The sequence below is a fragment of the Podarcis vaucheri genome (genome assembly GCF_965113315.1).
Source record: "Podarcis vaucheri genome assembly, chromosome: 5".
In the NCBI taxonomy this organism is placed as follows: domain Eukaryota; kingdom Metazoa; phylum Chordata; class Lepidosauria; order Squamata; family Lacertidae; genus Podarcis; species Podarcis vaucheri.
In genome coordinates, this window is record NC_138763.1 from 71,455,786 (window position 1) to 71,480,779 (window position 24,994).

The 24,994-nt window shown below is 41.8% G+C and overlaps 1 protein-coding gene across 2 annotated transcripts in view; it reads left to right on the plus strand.

Annotated features, from left to right (window-relative positions):
* The window catches only part of ASCC1 (activating signal cointegrator 1 complex subunit 1), a 49,807-nt gene extending 31,810 nt beyond the window's left edge, over nt 1–17,997 (plus strand). For both annotated transcript variants that reach the window (XM_082222208.1, XM_082222209.1), the window contains exon 10: nt 17,551–17,997. In XM_082222208.1, coding sequence (XP_082078334.1) covers nt 17,551–17,667 — 117 coding nt within the window. In that variant the 3' untranslated portion in view covers nt 17,668–17,997. The remainder of the gene's footprint in view (nt 1–17,550) is intronic.
* The last annotated feature ends 6,997 nt before the right edge of the window (nt 17,998–24,994 follow it).

Here is a 24,994-nt window from a genome sequence, read left to right on the forward strand (position 1 = left end):
CCACCCCCCAACATGCCCCATTTAGGGGCCTTCTGCGAGTTCCTGCTAGCGATACTTCCACCCCAACCTACACTTTCACTGGGCAGAACAAGGAGCTCCAGGCTGGAGGAGTGATGCTAGCAGAGCTCTGAGGAGAGGCTGTGACAGATTGGGGGGTTGGATTGCAGCTTTAAGTGTGTTATGCCAAGTATGTTTAGGATTACTGCCACACTTTGATCAGTCATTTTGCTCTTGTGAAGATACTAGGACAGGGTTTCTCAAACTGTTTTTGGACTACAGTTCCTATCATCCCTGACCATTGGTCCTGCTAGCTAGGAATGATGTGAGTTGTAGTCCAACAACAGCTGGAGACTCAAGTTTGGAAAACCCTGTACTAGGGGCTTCCACCCCTGCTGGCTTAACTCACCAACTTCATTTACCCCCACCCTGCCAAAACCAGCCTCTCCCCTTCCTTGCCAAAGCCACCTCCCCCCTTATGGCTTGCCAAACTCCTCCCCATTAGATCAGGCTCAATCTTTATCTCCCCTACCCCTAGTGGGCCAAAGTGATTTTTTTGAAGCTGTGCTGGGACATCAAAATGAACTGAGGTTTGAAGGCGGAAGTTTATGGGGGGTGGGGGGTGGAGAAGCTGATAGACAGGTGGGTGCATGCCTTCCAGTGTAACCCCCCTGTGGAGGTTTGAATGAAAAACGTGGGGTGGGGGCATTTGAAATAATAATAATAATAATAATAATAATAATAATAATAATAATAATAATAAATTTTATTTATATCCCGCCCTCCCCAGCCGAAGCTGGGCTCAGGGCGGCTAACAACAATCAAAATAGTTCAACATTCTAAAACATTCATTATAAAATTAATTAAAACAAATTAAAATCAAATTAATGGCAACCATCAAGCAAAATTTTGTGCAGATTGCCAGAGGAGGGGGTCAGGCTGCGCCCTGACAAAAGGCCTGGTGGAACAGCTCTGTCTTGCAGGCCCTGCGGAAGGATGTCAGGTCCTGCAGGGCCCTAGTCTCTTGTGACAGAGTGTTCCACCAGATTGGAGCCGCGGCCGAGAAAGCCCTGGCTCTAGTTGAGGCCAGCCTAACCTCTCTGAGGCCTGGGATCTTTAGGGTGTTTTTATTTGCAGACCGTAAATTTCTCTGTGGGACATACCAGGAGAGGTGGTCCCGTAGGTACGAGGGTCCTAGGCCGTATAGGGCTTTAAAGGTTTAAACCAGCACCTTAAACCTGATCCTGTACTCCACCGGGAGCCAGTGCAGCTGGTACAGCACCGGATGGATATGATCTCGCAGCGAAGACCCCGTAAGGAGTCTCGCCGCGGCATTCTGCACCCGCTGGAGTTTCTGGGTCAGTCTCAAGGGCAGCCCCACGTAGAGCAAGTTACAATAATCCAGTCTGGAGGTGACCGTCGCATGGATCACAGTGGCTAGGTCAGGGCGAGAGAGATAAGGAGCCAACTGCTTAGCTTGGCGGAGATGAAAAAACGCCGCCTTTGTTATAGCTGTAATCTGCACCTCCATAGAGAGGGAGGTATCGAAGATTACACCCAAACTCTTGACGGACGGTGCTGGCACTAATTGCACCCCCGCAAGAGATGGGAGTTGCCCCCTCAATCCCATATCGCTCCGTCCCAAACCTCCCACCTCCTCCTCTTAGATTTTGTCAAATCTCCCCCTCACTCTATTTACAATATTCATTCCGGTTTGTTTGGGACTTGAGTACTGGCCATTGCCTTTAAATCCCTAAACACCTTAGGATCAGTACATCAAATGCACTGGCGCCTCCTACCTCATGAGCCTGCCTGTTCTGTGAGGTCATTTGGAGAAGCCTGTTTGTGTATCCCACTATATCTGAGAGTGGGCTGGTGGGAATGTTCAATACAGCCTTCTCCCCTATTGTGTCTAGGCTTTGGATTACTTTGCCTGGCAGATTTAATTATTATTTTGTTCCAGCAGGCCAGTATTCAGTTTGTTTCTCCTTTTTTGGCCTTCTCTTTTGCATGTATTTGTTTTGTATTTTCTGCTATCCCCCCCCTTTTAGGTGAGTTTTTAAATAGTGATTTGTGGTGTATGTGTGTATTTACCATGCTGTGAGTTACACTGAGTGCTTCATGTTAAGGCAGGAAGGCAGAATATAAATGCGTTGAGAATAATTACTCCTACTACTATTGAAGAAGCCAGAAGTTAGGCATTGGGATGCAACAGTAGGGGCTCAAGAGGTAATAAGTCTGTAAGAAGCCAGAATACATGAGGCTGGGAGAATTTTGAGATTAAAGTCTGCTGGTACCTTCCTATTGACAACACCATACTGACTGTAATAAATATATAGTAGAAAGTAATCTGATAGAAAGGGCTCAGCAGGTGTCGCATGTTTTCAAATGGATGAGAACATAAAATAACTTTTTGCCTGCTTTTAACTCTACTGCCAAATGCCAACGTAAACAGAAATGTTTTCTTGCTTCCAACAATGTTTAAACTTTGGAAAATTTGGGGCAGGCTTGTGGATTCTATGTTTGGACAGCTGCTGATAGTGCTTTTCTGTGTGCCATTGTCACCAGAACAACCCAGGAGTGTGATCCTGAAGAGGACACTCCTAGCTGATCTTAGAAATCATGAAGAAACATGTGAGAGGAAGGCTTTAAGGAAGGGTTTCCCAAACTTGGGTCTCCAGCTGTTTTTGAACTACAATTCCCGTCATCCCTCACCCTGCTATCTGGGAATGATGGGAGTTGTAGCCCAAAAACAACTGGAGACCCCAGTTCAGGAAACTCTGCTCTAATGAGTCTAAGCCATTATTGACTGTATGTTCTGAAAGAAGATGTCATCTCTTCCTCCATATGCAAAGTCCAGTATAATGGGATCCCAGTGACATAGAGTCCCCTTTTGTTTAAAGCAGGAGTAGTCAACATATTACGGATGTTGGACTCCCAATTTCCATAATCTCTTGCGCAGGCTAAAGCTTGATGGGAGTTGTAGACTGATAAAATATGGGGGCTATTGCAGTGTATATCCCCAGGTTTGCAGATTTCCAGAGGCTTTAACTGACAGTGCTCGGCAATAATCTATCCCTTCATAAGATTCCTGCATACACTTAACTCTTGTTTATTTTAAGGATAAAACCTCTAAGTGGTGAACAAGAGTGCATAAAAATGCATAAGATAAAATCCACCATAAAACAAAACTACAAAGCGTAGTTGGAATGTATATTGAGTTAGATCATTGATCCACCTAACACAGTACAGTGGTACCTCGGTTTTCCAACGTAATCCATTCCGGAAGACCGTTTGACTTCCCAAACGTTCAAAAACTGAAGCATTTACTTCCAGAAGCATTTACTTACAGAAAACTCAATACGGAAGCCGCGTGGAATGTTCGACTTCCGAAAAGTATTCGAAAACCGAAGCAGTTACTTCTGGGTTTTTGGCGTTCAAAAACCAAAACGTTCAACTTCCGAGACGTTTGAATAACGAGGTACCACTGTATCGTCTATACTGACAGGGTTTCAGGGTTTCAGATGTTCCCAGCCCTACCTGACAGAGAATGAGGTGGGACCTTCTGCAGGCAAAGCAGATGCTCTGACACTGAGCTATAAGCCCCTTTTCCATAATAAAAAAAGCCTTCATCATAGATCATATCAACTGAAAAGCAATGCTGGAGAAGGCCTGAGTAAAAAGGACAGAGTAGTAGGCTTGTCGAATCATCAGGGAGACAGAGTTCCTTAAAACTGGTACAATCATGCTGAAAGCTCTGTTGCCAGTTGAATGCATGACACAGCAAGCAAGGTCTCATCATACATTTCCTTAACAATTCTTTGCACTGCACTGGCCCACTAAGGTTTCCCTTTCATCCTATGGCTAAACCTCACACTTACTTCACTTCCAATCCATTAGAATGTCCAGGCCTTGAGGTACTCTGCTCCTGTAATGAAGCGAAGATCATTTGGTGTCTTTGCATCTCTCTGTGTTTGGGAAAAGTAAGGGAGATTTAGCAAAAGAGAATAAAGTGATAATGGGGTATGATCTGTGAGTACGCTTGTAATCCTCATGTCGGTAAATAGATATAACCTAGATGCAGGACACAGATTTTTAGTATGACCCTTAACTTTGTAATGTCATATATTTAAAGTGAAATAGAGGGGAACTGCCTGGATTTTTTTAAAAAATAGCCTAGAGTAACAGCTGCCTACATAATGCTGAGCAGAGTTAATTACATCCTGATAGGGAAGGGTTTTATGGCATTCCACAACAGCCATTATTGAGAAACTGACAGAGCTTAACTTTCTTAATAATGACCCTCCCAGGCTACAGCCCCATCTCCACTAGTGCTGAACACTGAAAATCAGTTTGGTTATTTTATTTAATTACAATACGAGAAAGAAGTGCTAAGGCATTGTTGAGTTTGTACAGGCCATACTGAGGGGGTCTGGTTGCAATCTGCATGACTTGGATGAACCCACAATCATATTCTTATAAAAGCTAGCTCCTGGATTCTCTTGTTTTGTCACACAAAATGAGAGACTAGTCTATAAAGCCAAGGGTGGGGATATGCATATAGGAATGGACTTAGTTCTTAAAGGCTTCCATAGAGTCCTATTGGGTAAAGTAAGCTAAGATGCAAACTGGGACTGGATTGCAGGGGACTAGGAAAATCTACCTGTGCTCTGGACATGGGGCTCATGAGTGTATCCTAGTGCAGCTCATTGGCTATGAGTCAGTTGCTTCCTGTGACAAATAAATGAATTGAAAGATGGTGTGTCAGTAGGGATGGGAGTGGAACATATCTTGTATTGCAACTACTTGGGTCACTTGGTGCAGGAGTGGGTTCAGCTCTCATCCCAGCAGTGTTCCCACATGCATATTTTTATTTTAAAATGAGTAGCTGCTGTCTGGTCTTATAGGTAAAAGTACTGTACTTGGGTACACTGTTCTGAAGCCTGCTTCTTTCTTCTGAAATTAGGAGATCCGGTCTCCACTGACAATGTTGCATGCTAAATGTACACCAGTTGGAGATACTTTTTTAGTCAAGCTGTTTATAAAGTTTCCAAATAAATAATATTATACTCACACTTGTGAGTCCCTGTAATATATGTGCTCTCCTTCCACCCTTCATAATGACAGGCATTTCACAAGTAAATTAATAAAAGCAAGATGACTAGAACACACTACTGGCATGCTTGGTAAACACCAGAAGATAAAACTAAGAAGTTGATAAAAAAAAAAACAAATATATGTTTTGTAGCATTTTTGGATAGAATATTCAGTTAAGAGTGGTTTTTTAATATTGGAGTGGCTAGGTAGAAAAATTGAAAGGAGAATTGGAAACACATAATGCCACTTTGCACACTGCAGAACATTGCATCTATTTCTGATCCCTGCATTATTAAAGGATTCTGATATACTAGAGAAAATTCAAGAACACACCATTAGAATGATGCTGTGGTAGGGAGACCGCAGGGCTAAAGAGAGATTCAAAATCAACTTTTGCATTGTCTGGAGAAAGGAAGATTAAAGGGGCTGGATGACTGTATAAATACATTAATAGAAATCTAATATCTGAGGGGGGAAAGCTTTTTTACATCCTCTGAATATGGGCAATCCTTAAGCTAGTGATCTAAGAGAGAATATGAGAACATTCAGAAGAGAGACTGGGAAGAAAAATTATTTTGTTGGAGTAACTCAAATACAGCAAAAAAAGAAAAAGAAAGAAAGAAAGAAAGAAAGAAAGAAAGAAAGAAAGAAAGAAAGAAAGAAAGAAAGAAAAGGCAGCTCACTAGAGAAACAATTCTAGGAAGAAGTGAATAAGAAATGTAATATAGGGAATTTGTGATATTTTTGTATCTTTTCCTTTCCCTCCCACTCCTTTCCATGGGCATTCCTTTCAATCTTAGGTTCTCTTCGATCAGTATAGCAGCAATTAGCTCTGCCTCTTTTCTAGTAGGTGAGTTGAAAGTCCTACACTTGATTTACAGTGGCCAGTAGACCACACTGACCCAATGCATTATGTATCTTACAAGACAGAAACTTTATGGGAGAAAGTATGTGATTGATTTTGGACATTCTGTATCCCCTTTATGTTAGACTTTCCAGAGTATGTGTGCAATTCCAAACACAGCTACAAGGTGATAAGTATCATTGAGCACACTCTCACTCCTATACTTAAAAGTACATCCTTCCATTGGGAGAGCTATCCATTTATTACAGCTCCTGCTTCCTGTTCTTTAACCAGTGCCTGATCCATAAGAGGACCTGTCCTCTTATCCCATGACTGCCCACTAAATCTATTCTCTCCTTTTAAACAAAGCACTCCAGTTTGCACTCCACAATATACTGGGAGTTGGGTATTGTTGTCATCTGTAAGTGCTAACTTACTTGATTATTCTCTGCTACTGACCTTGAGTAACCTTTCCAAAAAGCATGGGAAGAATGCCCAGAGGCAAGCATATGTATAGAAAGAGATGTTCCAGTCTCAATCTTTAGGTTTATTGTAAGAGTAATTCAGATGTTTTTGCCTGAGAACAGACTCTTGGGGGACCTACTTATGGCATATTAGCATATATGAATCTTTGGTATCACCCTAAGGAGAAAATAGCTCTTGATCTGAAGACGAATTCTAGATTCCTTAAACTCTTGTGAACACCTCAGTGTTCTATCCTTCCCTCAGCAAAACACAAACGGAGGAATGGGGCACGCAAATTGGTTGCCAAAGAATGTGATCGTTCCGCTTAAGGTAGTAGAAAGAGGTCACATAACAGCAAAATACTGCTTCACAGGAAGTAGCACTGGTACGAAGACAACAGGGTCTGCTGAAGGTGTGAATGGAATATTGTCGCATGTCCAAGTTTTGCAATATGGAGAGATATAGCGGAATGCTTGCTTCTGTTTCAAGTAGTCTTTGTTTAGCTGCGAGGCTACTTGGGAAGCAACCAATAAGGCCCATTTTGCAGCCTAACTACTTCTAAAGCCATCAATACCTCATTAACACATTAGACTCTCAGAGGCCTACATGGCTTCATTCAAAGTGCATTAAAGTTAATGGAGCATCACTAAAATGTGCCGGAGAGCTCTGTGCAGATGTATCTTTAATTCATTATTTTTCAGCAGGTGCCATTACTGCTTGCTTAACTCTCTTGTAACACCGATTAAAGGAGAGGGAACTCTGTATGTGCTTGTCTCTGTGTGCAGCTAGTTACCCAAGAGTATGATCTGTTACTAATTTGAGTGCAGTCCTGTGGGTGGGCTAGTAGTTTGTTAGCAGTGGGTATTGAAAATAATGGAGCATAAAATGCAGCAAATGGGGATATTTCCAGGTATTGTAATTAGGTCTTGTACCAAGAGTGACTCTGTTGCATGATCATTTAAGTATAACAGGCCTTTGGCTAATTAAACAATCTATGGCCTTTTAAACTGTTTTAGGGGGGTATTGTTTTTGTTTGTTACTGTGGTATGTATTTTTGTGTTTTTATACTGTAAACCGCTCTGTGGTGCTCGGGTGAAGGGAAGAACAGCGGTCTCCCTTGGAGGGGGGGGACTCTCTTTCCTTGGAGATTTTCAAGCAGAGGTTGGATGACCACCTGTCGTGGATGCTTTAGTTGAAACTCCTGCATTTCAGGGGGTTGGACTAGATGACCCTTGGGGTCCCTTCCAACTCTACAATTCTATGATTCTATGAATTGCCTTCATAATTCAAACACTATCTAATTTTGTTCTCAAATCTTGGGGTTTTTTTAACCCTAGCATGAGACTTTTTAATAAGCTTCATTATATTAAAGTTCTTGGGGAAACAGTTAATCAAAATGAGAACTGAACAAAAAGAATATTGCGCTTGCTGATAAAACAGAGGCTTCTGTAAATTGCTTGACATGTTAGTTTTGCAGAATAAGCCACACCGTTTGGGGAACTTTGAAGGTGTTTTTATGGAATACTAAGGAGACCCCATTAATCCTTTATAATCCTACATCTCCAGATCATAGCTCTTTAAAAGATTAATACAATACAGAAGACACTTTTTAAAAAAAAGAATGGGAAGGGAAGTGGACTGGATAGACCACTTCATTCTTGAAGGCAAAGTCCTTCGTGAAACCTTATCCAGATCAATAGTCTCCTCCAATGTTCATGGAACACTTTTCAGGCACACTCACTAATGGAAGAACCACTGTCTTATTATTTAGTGGAACAATCTGTCTGAGCCAAGCCAAATGCTGCAGTAGGAGGGGGGAAATGTCGCTGGATAGCTAGCCTGTTGGATCAGGAGGAAAAAACCTGGTAGCCTCTTGAGGATGAAGCACAAGCTATTCAAATAAAAGGCATTCTTATCACAGCATCATCCTAGTCAACATTCTCAGTGTGACAATCTGTCTTGCTCCAGAAGTGCAGGAAAAAGCTAGGATTTCCCAGCCTGGCCCTGAGAAGGCTTCTGTACCTTTTGTTTCATATAAGGGAGAATTTTGGCATGTGGTGTCTTCCAAAGTTTTGTAGTGACTGGAGATGCAATTGGACCCAGAAAAAAAAACATACAAGATTGAGGGGTGGGGGGAGAGAAAAGCTGAACACAACAGATTCTGAGTAATACACCAGATTTTAAAGAAAAAGAATCAAATACTCTTACAAATTATTCCTTTGGGACTTGATGACATTATTTGCTCCCTTTTGCTATTCTAGGGAGACTGTTCCAGAAATCTGTCAAGCTGTATTTTCAAGGTGGAAGGCCTTGATAACCTGTGGGTTGTTTTGGAAGCCCTGCTGTGGGAAGTAAGGAAAGAATGCCAGGCCTTCATTTTCTTCTTTTCATTTTGCCCCCCATGCTTTTTGTGAAACTCTGCAGCACATCTTAATCACAAAGCACCTGTGCCATAGCAGAAGTTTTTGTTCTTCATCTGGCTAGCATGCCTTTAAAAAGCCATTAGAAAGGAGCAGCAGGCTCATTTTGACAGAAGGTAGCATTCATTTCACTCTGGAGCAGAAGGTAGGGTCTTTCGCTCTGGAACAGCAGCAGCCTACCTGCTCTTTTAATGGTTGTAGTGCTGGAAGGCTTCTAGGTGCCATTAAATGGTGTAAGGTAATTACTAGGCTTGCAGAGTCTGGAGTCGCACACAGCCGGATATATGCTTTTTGTGCGTGACCAAAATGTTATTGAAAACATATTTCGAATGTGGAATGTAATGATCTGAATCAACTAATTAACCCTCCATATTTGTTCCTTCGTTGTGATGGCTAGTTGTATGCAAACTTCTGTCTCCTGAGCCAGTAAAAGATCTGACTCAAGAAACATATCTATGAATTCCACTGAACCTGAAGCATGGGCGTAGCCAAGATTCATTTTTTTTGGGGGGGGGTCAGGCTTTATGTTGGGGGAGGGCAGAACCTCAATTAGTTAAGTATTTTTATTGATTTTATTGACGCCCGTGACCTGAAGTAGGCTTTGCTTCGGAAATGTAGCAAAGAGGCCCTTTTGTTAAAAATAGTTGAACGATCTTGGAACATAAATCACTGAAGTGCTGTAAGTTTGTGGTTCTTGTTACGTAATAGAGACTGAAATACATTTTTCATGTTATTTTTCATCTATGTAATGTGAAAATGGTCAGGCTCTTTTCTGAAGTGTGTATGGAATGCTATTGATTAGATTCATATCTGATCATTTCAGAACTATAACAACATGCAATTTTAGACATTTTCTGGCCAGAAACCTTTTTTATCATTAGTATTTTTATAATACAGTGGTACCTCAGGTTACGAACTTAATTCATTCCGGAGGTCCGTTCTTAACCTGAAACGGTTCTTAACTAGAGGTGTGCTTTCGCTAATGGGGCCTCCCGCTGCCACCACGCCGCTGGCACGCGATTTCTGTTCTCACCCTGGGGCAAAGTTTGCAACCCAAGGTACTACTTCTGGGTTAGCAGAGTTTGTAACCCGAAGTGTTTGTAACCCAAGGTACCACTGTACAGTACTAATGTGCCGGGGGCGGGGGACAGACAGGCTCTTAACTCAACTGTTTTACTAAATGTTCATTGACTGCATGTGCTTATTCCTTCCTGTTTCCTGTTTGGTGAGGCATTGCAATCTGGATCACCTGTGTAAATCAGTGTGTGAGAGAAAGAGAAAGCATGATGATGTGTAGAGGCTGGATTTAGGTGATTTTTAGATTCCTTCCAGCTTCATGCCTTCTAGGAACTAAAATATCAGATTCGTTCCATGTTGCAGTGGAGGTTCATTAACGAGAGTTGTGTGGGACAGATGGCCAAAGCATACTGCGTCCATAGTTCCCATCTGCCTGCTAGCCAACTGAGATCCATTCCACATATTCATGAACTGTGAAATTCACCCCATTTGTATCAATCAGTCTCCTTTGTCCTATCAATCACTTTGATTTATTTCTTATCCCTACAAGCATCCCTCCTCCCCCTTTCTCTCTCCCACAGTATCAATATCTGCCATCTCAGGATAGCATGTGTTTCTAAATCCATGTGGTTCCCAGAGGACTGCAGTAGAGGTTCTTTATTTATACTTGCAGACCCCTCTTTGGTTTTAAACCAATCTTCTCCTTGTCAGAGACCTTGTAGTAGATACTCATTTCTGCCAAAAAAGACTGAACAAGAGCTGCAGGCCAATACAACAAACATTGTCTTCTTTGATAAATTATCGTATGCTTGATGGGTGAGCTACTTACAGCTTATTTCCCTCTAGCTTGTGCTGGTATTAAGGTTCTGATTTAGTCAAAGTCTGAAAGATTATAATGATTTGCACTTTAAGTAATATTTTCCACAAAGACAGGCTATAAAGAGCATGGGTTTAACTAGCTAGTTCTTCTAAGCCACGGGACCAATATATTTTCAATTTAGGTCATTTTATACTTGTTTAGGGTTGGATTATTAAATTTTTTCGTGGATAATTTCAAGAGAAGCTGTCTGAGGGCTTGGTACCCTCCTGTATTTTGCAATGTAGGCTAGGCACTTGAGTAGATGAAAGTTTGTGAAGCCAAGGGCTCTGGAATGCCTGTTTTAAAGTGTATATTTAGTTGTAGTCACTGAAAAGTCTCCAGGTAGAAAACTAGGGAGAGCTATGATATGTAAGTCAAGAACTGAGCAAATTTACTTTCTATTATCTTCATGATAGATGCAGAGCATGTATTGCTCTTTAAGACTGTAGTCAAATAATGTTATCTTGAGTGTAATCCCAAACTCTCTACCAGTCTGTACCTATTTAAATGTAGCTGAAGTCAAGTCCTCCCACTTCTTCATCACTGTGGCTGAGAGCTAATTAATATGTGTATGGTGAATTTGCCCCCATATTTTAAGTGTACACTTTGGTGCTTTTCATTTGTGGGAGAGTGAGATGGTAGGCGACCACTTTCCCTGCTAAAAATGATGTAGTGAACCTTGCTGCTTCGAAATAAGTATGAATTTTGCCTTCAGAAAAGAGTGGACATGAAAACAATCCCAATGGAATCTTTTGGTGGGGATTTTTTTATCTCCTCTGGGGAAAACTTGGTGCTGCAGATGTGATAAAGGAAAGGGCAGTCACCGCAAACATTTTCTGTTGATGGAGTGCCCTTAGAAACATCCATCCTTAGAGTTAAGCTGAGGTAATCATATTTTTTGTTCCTTTTCTGTGGGCGGGTCATGATGGGACCAGTTTAGGCAGCTTGGCTTGCCTGAGGAGGAAACTGAGGGGTGGGTATGGGTGTGTTGTCTCTCTGCTCCACCAGCACCAGAAGTCTGACTATGTCCCTGGTTGCTCTTACTGTATATCCTATCTGACCTTGTATCCAAGTCTAAGAACTATCACCCTTAGGGGTATATTTAGATTTGGGGCTGATACCACACAGCATAGCTGCTTTGTATCAACAACAAGGCATCTGATTCCTTTAACACAGTGTTTCCCAACCTTGGGTCCCCAGGTGTTGTTGGACTACAACTCCCATCATCCCTGATCTCTGGCCTTGCTAGCGAGGGATGATGGGAGTTGTAGTTCAACAATATCTGGGGACCCAAGGTTGAGAAAGGCCCCCCTCCATCTTCTGATGCTGAAAACATTCTTACCTTCAGGCTGAGTCCTTAGCCTCCCACACCGGTGGCTGGGAGTATCTGGTTTTGTGAATAAACTGTACGGGCGGCTAAGGACATGTTATTTCTCTTGCCAGCCTTCTTGTGCTGATTCACAAAGGACAGTTTTGCACCATTAATCTCCTTATCCTTAGCCGGTGCTTTATATGGTTGATACTTTTCAGCAAATGGATTCCCTACAGACTGACTGCATGTGTGTATTGATTTCCGGGTGAATGGGTGCATCCCGTCCTCTGATACTGCTTCTCTTTGTTGGTAGATTTTTAACTGCAGAGCATTGCAGTGAGTTGTTCCCATGGTATTGAAGTATTGAAATTCTCTGCAGAACTAGGTTTTCTTTTTCTTTTCTTTTCTTTTAATTAATTCCAAATGGTCCTTTTGGCCTTGCCACTTTAGGCAAGAGCAGAGCTTTTGGAACTGATCAATACCTGTGACAGTAACAGTGAAATCCAGGACAGGCTGCCCAAAGCGCAGAGCAGAGAGATTACGTGAAGGAAGTTTTAAATACCTCTGCTTCCCCTTCCTCTCTTCTGGTTACATTTGTCGTCCTGCTGCCCAGCACCTTTTCAGCCAAATCTATTAATGTTTCTCATGCTTGCTGTGTTCATGACAGGTGATTTAAAAGCAGTAGTCTGTGCTGGCATGTCCAGGTTTTCATAAATGGAGCTGCAGTGCTGCTCTGCTGGTAGCCTGGTGTATATTAGCCCTGTGATTGATTGTAGCTATTCCCAGGTTTGAAAACAGACGTGGTGCATCACATTTTGGGGGAAGGTAGCCGAAAGGAAACTGCAGGAACTGAGCAGATGAGAAAGGGGGTGTTTCATTCATTCTCCCCAAAGCAAAATATATTGAGCACATTTATGGAAGCCTCACTTTAAAGTATTCTTAATACTATAGTTAAAATATTTTTGAAAATTTTAATTTTATTAATCCTTTTTATAACCCATTCAAGACCATGGGTTCAGGGTGGCCTACAGCAGTTTCATCTCTGTCTTCAAAAGACCTACAATCATAAATAAAGTTTGGGTGGCTTGAGAAAACAAAGGAGGGCAAACGAAAGATCATCCAACTTGCTAACGTTTTTTTACTTGCTGTTAACTCCCCTTAATCTGAAATAATGTAAGCAAAATCAGGACAGGTGTGGCACCTTTTGAAAACTAATTGATTATGTCATAGGTTTCCGTGGCCCAGAGTCAACTTCATCAGATGTGAAGTAGAAGGCAGCTCTATTAAACCTACGCTCAGGAGGCAGGGTCACGGGACCCCTTTTTCAAAGCAAGAAATTAACATTGCAATATCAGAGACCTTTTGCTACCATCTGTGCTCCCAAGAGCCTCTTTCCAACTGTGCTTTAAAAGGGAGCTTATGCCCTTTGGACTACGCTATCGCCCTCATCTGCCTACTCTTGGTATCCAGCGGCTTCAGTCACCTGAGGCCTGGGGGAATAAAGTGAGGTAATAAAAGTAGGAGGCTTGATGTGAAAGCGGGAAGAGAAAAGGCTGCGGCTGTTCCTTAAATCTTGCACTATGCTCATGATTAATGTACGGCTGGTACCTTTCCAGAAAAATCAATTGTTCTAGTAAATTTCACTGTGGGAAAGTGCTATTTTCTGTCTTCTTTTTTTTACATGTTGAGGTCACATCCCACTCTGGGAACAGGTGGCTATTTTAAATAAGTATATCCTTTTTTCTTCTTCTTTTTTATCTTAAAAAAAAGGTAAAGGTACCTCTGACCGTTAGGTCCATTTGTGAACGACTCTGAGGTTGTGGCGCTCATCTTGCTCTATAAGCCGAGGGAGCCAGCATTTGTCCACAGACAGCTTCTGGATCATGCAGCCAGCATGACTAAGCAGCTTCATGTTTCCCGTTACCCTTTCTTGAGCGAAACGGCTGCTGTGGGGCTTTTTAGTTTAGACAAAAGGTGACATGATAGAAGTTTATAAAATCATAGCATGGCATGGAGAAAGTGGATCATAACATTAGAACTTGCAGACACCCAGTGAAGCTTAGTGAAACCATGGAATTCAGTCCCACATGAGGCAGTGATGGCTACCAACTTGAATGGCTTTGAAAGAGGGTTTGACAAATTCATGGACAATAGGACTTTCAGTGGTTACTAGCCATAATGGCTATTTCATGTCTCCATTGTCAAAGGCAATATGCTTCTGAATACCAGTTGCTAGAAACCACAGAAGGGGAGAATGCTCTTGCAGTTTGTTACTATGTCTGTGTCTGTGTACGCAAAGTGTGTTTGTGTGTGTATGTGTGTATACGTATATATATATATATATATATATATATATATATATATATATATATAATGCTTTTTTCCTAGAAAAATAGGTGCTGGTACTCACCATGAAGTTGTTACAGTAAGTGCTACACTTTTTAACAACAACAAAAAGAGGTGCCGGTACTGCGTATTCTTGAGTACCCCCTGAAAAGTGTGGGGGGGGTTGTGTGTGTGTGTGTGTGTGTGTGCATGAGCTTATTTTCAAATAAGAACTGCCTATATGGTAAGAGAGAGTTTGCTTTTGTTATCTCAAATAGATATTTGCAATATCCTGTATATGCATTTTGCTTCCTGTGCTAGCTTGTCTTGAGGCAAATAATCCCCTTAGAAGTTAAAACTTCAACATTCCGCCCCCGCCACTGCAAATAAATACTTCAATATTCCTCACTTTAAAAACATCTTCAGGCTCACAAACAATCTGACAGTAACAATTTCCTGTTGTGTAGGCAGTGCAGGGAGCATCCTGTTTGCTGAGTAAGCAAAAAGGTAGGATTATGAGGACCTGTGAGAGCTACTTATTTAAAATATATGGAAAATAAAAAACAGGTGTAGTCTTAAAATCCCACTTCTGGCCACTGAGCTCAAAGCCTATGCCCTGTCAAAATTGCTGTAGTCTTCAAAAAATATTCTCTAAATACTGTGCTCAGTCAAACTGGATTTTAATTTAAAAACAACCCCCTACACACACCATTATTAGTTCTTATATATGAGAAATGTATATCTTGATTGCAGGAACATAAGATTTTGGAGCCTCATTATGGATTCATGTTTATAATTGCATAGGGCTTTTCAATTCTCCTTTTTTACCCTGTGCTTTAAATATGAAATCAAAACTTATTTTTAAAAGTTTTCGATAAACTGTATTCTCGCTAGGCTTAACAAGAAGGAATAAAAGGATAAGTCTTATTATCCAAATATTGATTTTCCTAGAATCTTGATTATTTCAAAGTAATTTTTGGCCTCCTCCTGTGTAGTTTCATGTCCTTTTCAAAATGTAACTGCACTTCCAGCAGTTGTTGGGGCAATCTTTTAGCAAGTCAGGTTTTCAGGACCAGCTCCCAGACCAAGGGTGGAGGACAGTGAGGGCCACATTCCCTTCTTGGCATGCTTCAAGGGGCCACATGCCAATGGTGGGCGGGACCAAAACCAAAAGAGGGTGGAGCAACAAATGTAAATTCTACTCTTTACGCAGTAGGTGACTTTCTACACTGACACTCCACTCTGTCCTCCATCCAGGCAACCAGAAAAATAGTCAAGGAGAGGCCAAAGTAGGGACAGTGAGGTTTATTGCAATTCTCATTTGCTACTTTGTTCTCTGAAGCTCTTGGGTAGAAGAAGGATCTGAAAATAAAAGCTAGATTTATAGTTTAAGAACCTTTTGTTTGTTTCCAAGACTCCATACTTAGAGACTCAAGATTTTGAAATTCCTTTTGCCTACCTATTAGATCCCGTAATGTATTCTGCCCAGCCAACCAGATCGTTTTAAGTCCCTGTCTTTGCTTCTGCCCATCCCCATCCATATATCTGCAACAAGATTGACAGTACAGCCCAGTCAGCTGCAACTTGCCTTGAAGTGAAATCATCTTTGGGCAGTACAGTATATGTCTCTCCCTCAGGCTCCCCAAGCATACTCTTAGGGTGTCAGATGCCCCACCCACTTGGGCAAATCCTGATTTACATAAGAGGGTCATGGAACATAAAATAAATGGCCAACATCAGTGAAGAAGTGGTTTAAGATAAACCGTACCAGGGAGAGTTCAGTACATTTCTGGAAAGAAGTGAAATATATTACATTATGCCTGCCAAGTAAATTTTTGAATTTCATTGGTTTCACACAGAAGAGTCAATGCATTGTCAGCTCTGGATGAGCAGGGCTTAATGAAGCTGTAGATTTTTTCAAAGCCGCTGGGAGTCTTTAATGGCCAGAAGAGTTGTATGTGCCCATGTTGAGCTGAGGTCTGTAGGGACAGATATAAAATGCAGAAGAAGTCAGATGGAGTGTGGGTTTTTAAGGCCTCCATGATGGGGAAGCTAAGCTACTCAGCCCTTGTTGACCCTTGGCACAGCAGCATTAAACCGAGTTTGAAATTAGTGTATTTGTTGAAAGGTTTTCCAAAGGCATTTTAAAGGCAGAGCAATTTCCTGCTTCTTAATGGAATGGAGAAAAGCACTTGAATGTGATGTTTCTTCAAAGCAATATTACTGGCTTCCCTTTGTAATATATTCTGATGTAATCGTTTCATCTGTCTCCTGTACAGTGTTAATCACTGGAGCAGTTTTCTCCTGAACTAGGTTTCAGGAGTGGTGTGTGTGTGGTTTAAGTGCCCTTGAAAGACTTCATTGAAGGAATTGGGTCAAAGAGCCTTTTGTTCCGGTTCACTCTTCTTATCTTGAACAAAAGCACCCGAGGGTGTCTCCTTTCAGTATGCAGTTTGATAACCTGCATTAATTAAATGAACTCAGTTTATTTATCATGAACGTTACAAACTAGCTCTCACCAAAGAAAGCCTCGTTTAACCTAGTTCATGAACTACTGGCGATGACCATTTTGTGTGGGGCTGTTATTTCTGGTCCCCCTACCCCACATTTCCCGCTCCATTACACCCCAGCCCACCCCCGTTCTGCCATTCTTCCAGGTCCAAAAGGACCTGTGGCACCGGCAATCACATGTCAGTCAGACCTAAAATGGTCGTCGCCTATATTATATTCAGGCCTAACTGAAGAATGAAGACTCAGGGTGAAACTATAATTTTACCTCTTCCTTGAGCCACAATCCATATCTTCTGTGATACCACTACATACCAACAAAGAGAGGCAGTAACATCTTTTATGAAATCTACTGGGAACTTGGTCACTGAGCTCATTTTGGCTGATGAAGGAGCAGCACTCACATTCCAATCTGTGGGGAGCCCAGGGAAGCAAGCAAAAGTTTGTCTGAAGGGCTGATTCCACTTTTATGTTTCCCTTTGTGTTTTACTGAGGCAAGTGTAAACAAGGATTGTGAAATGTCAGGAACAGAGATGGCCAACGGTTGGGCCAGAGGCCAGATATAATCTGTGATGCTATTATATCTGGCTTCTTACTGTCCTACAGAATCAAAGTGTTTCAAAAATATTGTTTGTAGTTTCACTCATAAGAAATATGAGTACACGCTTTTAGAGATCTTTCATTATTTCCATCTCGTTTCTTTCAGCTCTTTGAGAACTTCTGTTTCGGAGAAGTGCAGCTGAATTCAGTCTACCTCTCTCAGAGATTCTCCTCAGATAGCTCTGGTTACTATGCGACATCTGGGCACTTAAATTTCTCCTGAAGTAGAGACCAATGCCCCAAAAGAATGACATCAGAACTGCACAGTGAAGAAGAAGAAGAAGAAGAAGAAGAAGAAGAAGAAGAAGAAGAAGAAGAAGAAGATGATTTAAATGGATCCTGTTGATGGGCCAGCGTCATTCTGTCCTCCTTCTAAATTTGCAAATTCACCTTCGTCTGAACACAGTGAAAAAAATTACTTGTTCAAATAAGATATTTTAGTTGATTGGTTCTTTTATTGAAGAATAGGTGCTGGTTACAGATGAAATAATACATTCTGCTTGTAACAGGTTTTCAGTTAGTTGTAAATAAATTAATCAAGGTTACCAATCCATTTTTTTTACTAGCTTACCTTTGAACACATAGCTAATGCTAGTTATTACTCATGGATTGCACTAAGAATCGATTCTTTCAGTTTACAAAAGCTCCCATCTTCAGTTGCCTAGAAGGGGTTCTTACTGCATGTCCAGGTGGGCTGCAAGTAACTCTTTTCATCTCTGAAATGGTCACTGTAATTCAGAGAGCACAATCCATGCAAAGCGACATTTTTCTGTACGAGGGGCCAGGTTTTGCCACGTGGACAACACCCTGGATGATTCTGCTTACATGATGGTGAAAAATCACACCCAGCAGTGTGATAATGCTTGCCTATTTCCTTGTGTTAGCCCCCAAAGGCAGTAGGCATGATGTGTTCGCTTGTGTGCAGCTCTGAGCATTTACTACGGCTCACAGTGTTATGACCTGTATCTTAAAAACATCTACAAGCTGTTGTGTATGAGTTCTAGAGTTATTTCATCTCATAACAAAAAGAAGGGAACAAGGGTATATAAGGAGCGACAGTGAGAAGTGAAACGGTAGGTGGAAGGGAAGGCAAAAGCAAATACAAGCATCATAGTAATATCTGAAATATTATTCCCCATATTACTGAATGCTTGGAGTAAATTCTGGAAGATCTAACCCAGTCTCTCTTAATGACTGATAGCCATACACTGGGCAAAGGATGCCTGGACTGAAGCGGGTTGGACTAGATGCCCCTCGTGGCCCCTTCCAACTCTACAATTGTATTGTTTATTTGGTTGAGAGTAATTGATTTGGGACTGAATCATGCTGCTTATTTTAGTACTGGCAAGAAATGTCCAGTTCACATCCATATCCCTGCCCCCTGAATGTTACAAAACAGTTTTCTAGAAATTCTGCTAAAGAGAATAAATGTACACCTGCCAATTTTTAGAATGCAGGAGCTATTTTCCTGTTTGTCACTTGGGGGATCATCTTCACTGTCCACATCCAGTTATACTAGCAGCACAATTGTTTTCTGAGGGTGGGCTGGGCTTTGTTGTTTACCAGCCCAACCAACACCTGTTTCCTTGTATTAGCATCTCAGGATGTCCTGTCGTGGCTTTTTTTTTTAAAAAAAACAAAACCCAGTGGCATATGGGAACACAGTAGCCTGCCTTATACTATGTCAGTCTATCTAAGTATTATCTTCTCTCACTGCCAGTGGCTCTTCAGTATATAGCAACGTAGGAAGCTGCCTTAGAGTCCTACCATTGGTCCATCGACACCGGCTGGCGGTGGCTTTCCAGCCCTGCCTGGAGCTGGGACCTTCCACAGGTAAAGCAGACCTACAGGACTATTTTCAACGATTCCTTACCATCCCTACCTGGAGATGGGGATTGAAGCTAGGATCTTTGAATGCATTATGGCCCTTCTCCCAAAGGCAGGCAGAGTGAAACTTTTTGTGGCATATGAATAACTACGAACCATTTTAATGATTACTCTTAAAATATGCAACCCCTGCATTCCCTATTCACTCCTTAGCTGGCTGATGTCATCACTTTCGTTCTTCAGCTATCAAGAGTCTCTTCTGAGGCTCTTAAGGCTTGACTTTGCCAGTCACCTCAAAGAGCACAGTTAGTTCATTGGAGGTCTGATCCTGAGTGCTCTTCTTCTGCACACAGCAATTTTCAGCACCTTTTGAGAGGTACTCTGCTTGCCCAAATACAGGGCCCTTTGGTTCTTCCTTTACCCAGAGCAAAGGCAGAGGGAGGTGGAGTTTTGTTGTTGTTCCATTTGCTCACAAAAGCCATGCATCTCTTCTGCAGCAGAAAGAAAAGAAGTACATCAGAAAGCTTCTTGACATATTTTTATTTTTAACAACAGTAACCAAGAAGCTGTTTATGCACTTAGCAATGCACTTCATGCTGAATATTAGAGCCCGAAAAGGAGACGAGGACTATTTTTATTCTTCTTTGTCTGCAGTTCCCTCATAGAAGCTTTTCCAATAAATTTTCTTTCCTGACCAGTTTTGTCCTTTATCGTCTAGCATTGATTTTCCCCCTAGCTGCTTGTTGGTTATTGAGGTTGACATTAATATGGCTGGGTTTGATTACGCAGGGCCAGATTCTGCCATTCTCATTGTTCATGAGAGTAGTTCTTTCTGGGTACTACCACCAATACCAAATGGGCCAACCTGAAGCTTGACAAATCTTTTTCAGTGCTACAGATTAAGTAGTATAGCACTGAATTTCGGTGCAAACCCACTATAATGTAGTTAATTACTTAGTAGGTCAAGGCCTAAACTCGGAGAACACAATTTATTTTAAATGAGATTGGAAAGGGTTTCTTTTAATTGTATGTACTTTCTTTTTCTTTTTTGAATATATATATATTTAATAAGTTTGTTCCTTTATAATGTATGAAGTATAATTAATTCAGCAACGCTGGATTAAGTTGGTACATAAAATTCACAGCAGAGAGAAGCAGATCTGGAATTAATTTCTATGAAGCTGAGTAGTAGTCCAATACCTCATATGGACATGTTTAAGGGCAAGCTGATTAATAAATATATTTTTGTTTTATAGCAAGTTATTTTAGATACATCTGTTTTGAAAGCTGTCCTCAGCAGAACTTTGGCAGTTAGCTAATACAATACACACAGCTTATAAATGCTTAGCACTGGAGATACCTCAGGTGCCGCATCACAAGTCCTATCAAAATTCTTACATTGCAGGTAGGTGTTCTAATACAAACGTTTGGACTCAGCACATCACAAAGATAATGACTACGTACCAGCATCGCAGGATACCTCTTTCTGAAGACAACTGGGAAGTCTGTCCAAATAGCCATCTAACTCTAACCCACCTCAAAGAAATGGACATTCAATCTATTCCAGCCCTCCAGCTGTGTTAGCTGGGGATAATTGGTGCAGTACTGTGGCAGTCCAACACATCTGGGGCACCAAGTTGAGCAAGCCTGGCGTATGCTGTTGGTGAAGGCAAATTGTGATCACAAGAGCTGGTGGCATAGCATTGTCAGAAGTTCAGTGACTACAGAAACTTGTGTTTCTTGATGCTGGCTTAAGTCTTAAGATTTGGGAAAGGTCTCCCCCCCCCCAATCTGCTGGTTAGTACAGTATGCAAACCTACACATGGTTGTTTAGTCGTTTAGTCCGACTCTTCGTGACCCCATGGACCAGAGCATGCCAGGCACTCCTGTCTTCTACTGCCTCCCGCAATTTGGTCAAACTCATGCTGGTAGCTTTGAGAACACTGTCCAACCATCTCGTCCTCTGTTGTCCCCTTCTCCTTGTGCCCTCCATCTTTTCCAACATCAGGGTCTTTTGCAGGGAGTCTTCTCTTCTCATGAGGTGGCCAAAGTATTGGAGCCTCAGCTTCAGGATCTGTCCTTCCAGTGAGCACTCAGGGCTGATTTCCTTAAGAATGGATAGGTTTGATCTTCTTGCAGTCCATGGGACTCTCAAGAGTCTCCTCCAGCACCATAATTCAAAAGCATCAATTCTTCGGTGATCAGCCTTCTTTATGGTCCAGCTCTCACTTCCATATATCACTACTGGGAAAACCATAGCTTTAACTATACAGACCTTTGTCGGCAAGGTGATGTCTCTGCTTTTTAAGATGCATATTATTGCAGTGAGAGAGAAGTGGCTTACATTTTGCAGCGAACACAAATCCTTGCATTTCTACTGGATTGACTATGCTTTTGTTAAATGTTTGGAGGACATTCACATATTTCAAAGCAAGGAGTTAATATAACCCTGGAAACTTTGGCCAATTGTGGTAGCTGGGAAATTGTCGGTAATGTGTTTACAGACGTAAGCATCCTTTAAAAATTGTGAGGTGCAAAAATGAGGATCTGTCTTGACTGTTGTAACATGTAACAGCACTGAAAGAAACACCAGCACAAAGTCCAGTCTTATTTGAGCTTAATGGAGCTGTTGCACAATGGACACTTTAAGGGCCTTTAAAAATTAAAATTATCTAAAAATGTGAGGTTCTGGACATTAGCACACCTCAAATAGGTGCTGACAAGGGGTGCAAGGCATCCCAAAGGGAGGGGGGTGGAGAGAGGAGAGAAGAGAACCCTGTGTCAAAGATGTCTAAGCAAGGTGACTTCACAAGGTATACGACCAAAGGCCCTGAATAACAGGATCAAGACAGACAGTGACATGGAACATGCATCTCCATTTGCCTCTGTTTCCTCTGTCATCTCTCCTGTCTCCAGTTGGGCAGGGGCATGTCCTCTTATGCAAAGTGCAGTATACATTGAAGATGCTACGTTAATATATATTTTAGTCGGAGCACGCCGTACAGATGTATCAGGGTACAGAAGTATGCGAGCCTTAATTACGAAACCTTTCTGGCAGCCACAGGGTTTTGTGAGACACTGCACAAAAATCTACAAGGAGCAAGCAAATCAAAACATTGCTCTGCAACCACTGGATCTGCTGCTCAAGGCAGTTTCAAAATCACTGCATTGTGTTCTAAGCAGTCCTTATTTCTGAGTCATTGTGTTGAGCACTATAGCATTAGCTGACTGTAGCAATTGATTTGTGCCCTGCACAAAAGACAAGCCCAGCTGACAGGGTCAACACTTTAGAAACATTAAGAACTGGGCTCATCAGGTTGTAGTCGCACAGCCACTTGACATCTGACAAGTGTGTTAGATGCAGGCAATCTAAGCACACCTTTGTCTCTCTGCTTGCAACTGGCTCCGGCTGAAATTTCTGAGCACAGCATTTTGACTTGGGAATTTTCTTTCCCCCCTGACAGACAGCTTGGCACTGCGCTTTGACAAAGCACCATCTTTTGCAGAGCAATACAGCTGAATTGATTCTGCTGCTCATGTTGCCCTGCTTTATCCATCCCTTGTGATTCTAGCTGGAAATTACAGGGTTATTCTTACCGTAAAGCCTTTCATCTTGATAGCCACTTTGAAATTGCATCCCTGACTTGAAAATGATACTGTGTGTGTCCAAGATTACATATTTTTTGCATCTCAGACCCCAAACATTCAGGACCAGCTTGTGAATAATGCCTGCTGCGTACTTTTTCTATCTCTTTCTCCCTATCTGGAATAGAAGGAAGCTTTGCCAACAATGGTGTCTGAGCTGGAGATAAACATTGCTTGAATTTTCTGGTTTTATTTTCTTTGCTTTTGCTAAATCTCAAAACACACATAAAAGCTCTGTGCATGAACTGTGTCTAGATGGCTCTTCCTATGATTTGTTACTGGAGACAGGGTTGGGAGGGGGTTAGAAACCCTTGCTGCATAGACCTGGACCCTTCTGAATCCTGTTGCCATCTGAGTTCCTGTCTGTAATACACGTTGCTTAAAAGAAGGTTACATGATGTGCCATCTGCATGCAGACAATAAATAAGAGCAGTTTAGGATGGGCTGTGTTTGATCAGATTATGTGTGGCTTTTAGTAGATCAAGCCTCTGTATGCCTCACAGAACAAATATGACTGGCAAGTGGAAAAAAAACATGTGACCAGCGATGGCTGAGTTTTCTAATACAAAGGCAGCTCTCAGGAGTTTAGGAGCGCCTTTTTGCGTTCATCAACAAAATGCTTTCTGACTGTAATTGTGGCACAAATACCTAGGATAGCAAGAAACCAGGATTTCTTTATTACGTTTATGTTCTGCCTTTCCTCACAGGAGCTGAAGGCAGCATACACACACCTCCCGTGCCATTCTCCCTTTACAACAACCCTGTGAGAGAGGCTAAGGTTGAGCAAGAGGGATTGGCCCAAGGTCACCCAGTGAGCTTCTTGGCTAAATGGCGATTTGAACTTAGTTCTCCAGTCCAACACTCATGGTCACTATACGGTGCTGAATCTTTTGTATGTTTAAAGGCACCCTGGCCCTTTATACATGTAGCCTGATCTTATGTATGATTCCTGAATTGCAACTCATTACCAAACTTAAAACCATGGAGAGACCTGGTCTGAACAAAGACATTGGATTCTTATCTCATTATACATGACTAAGCCATTTCTCACCTTCTCACCCCTTGCCTTTTCCTGTAAGACCTATTACAGTCGTTAAGAGTCGTCAACAGGCTCATCTCAGCTATCTGCCAATCTCCCATTCCCACCACCCTTCTGAGTAATACCCCTCCCCACCTTCTCACTATATAGAAGGGTCTGGCGACTTCTGTTTCAGTGTATCTGAAGAAGTGTGCATGCACACGAAAGCTCATACCAAGAACTAACTTAGTTGGTCTTTAAGGTGCTACTGGAAGGAATTTTTTTATTTATCCTTATTTTTGGTGAGTTACTGGTATATGGGTCTTCCTTCCAAGTTAGTCTGCATAGGGTTTTAGCTCTATTTCCCCCAGAAAGCACCCTCCTCTCTGTCTGTCTGTCTGTCTGTCTGTCTGTCTCTCTCTCTCTCTCACACACACACACCCAGAGACATTTTTTGCCTCCTCCCCTGCATAATTAAAATTTTGTATGCAAACAACTGCAAGCTATGGCTATAATGAACGGATGGTGTAAATAGTTCAGATCACATCACTGCATTTGTTGGCTTTGACAGAAAACCGTTCTTTTCTAGTTCATAATCCTGCATATTTGCAAAACCACGTCAGAGAGTGGTGCCCGGTTTATAGATTATGACTTTGGAGCCAACAAGCTTTGGCTCCATTTAAGACCCTCAACAGTCCACTCTCTGTGTAAATAGCAGCATCTTAAACCAAGTTAAGTTGCACAGCTAGCAATGTGTCACATGATACTTAATCGTGCCTCTCTTGCCAGCGGAACAGATGGCTGATGCATTTCTGTAATGAACGTAGTGCCGCAAAGGCATTGTCTGCAAACTTATAGCCACATGTGGCTTATTCATAAATCAGGCAACCAAGGTTGAATCCGCTAAGGTACTAATTCTGCACTTCATTTGCTAATTGCATGGGTCTAGTACTCAGTGAGGTGCTAAACCTCTGTCTGGGCTGCACTACTCCAGACAGGGACTCTTAGGATGGAGTGCTTTCCATTCAAATCTTTTTCTAGATTTTTATTTTTTTTAAAT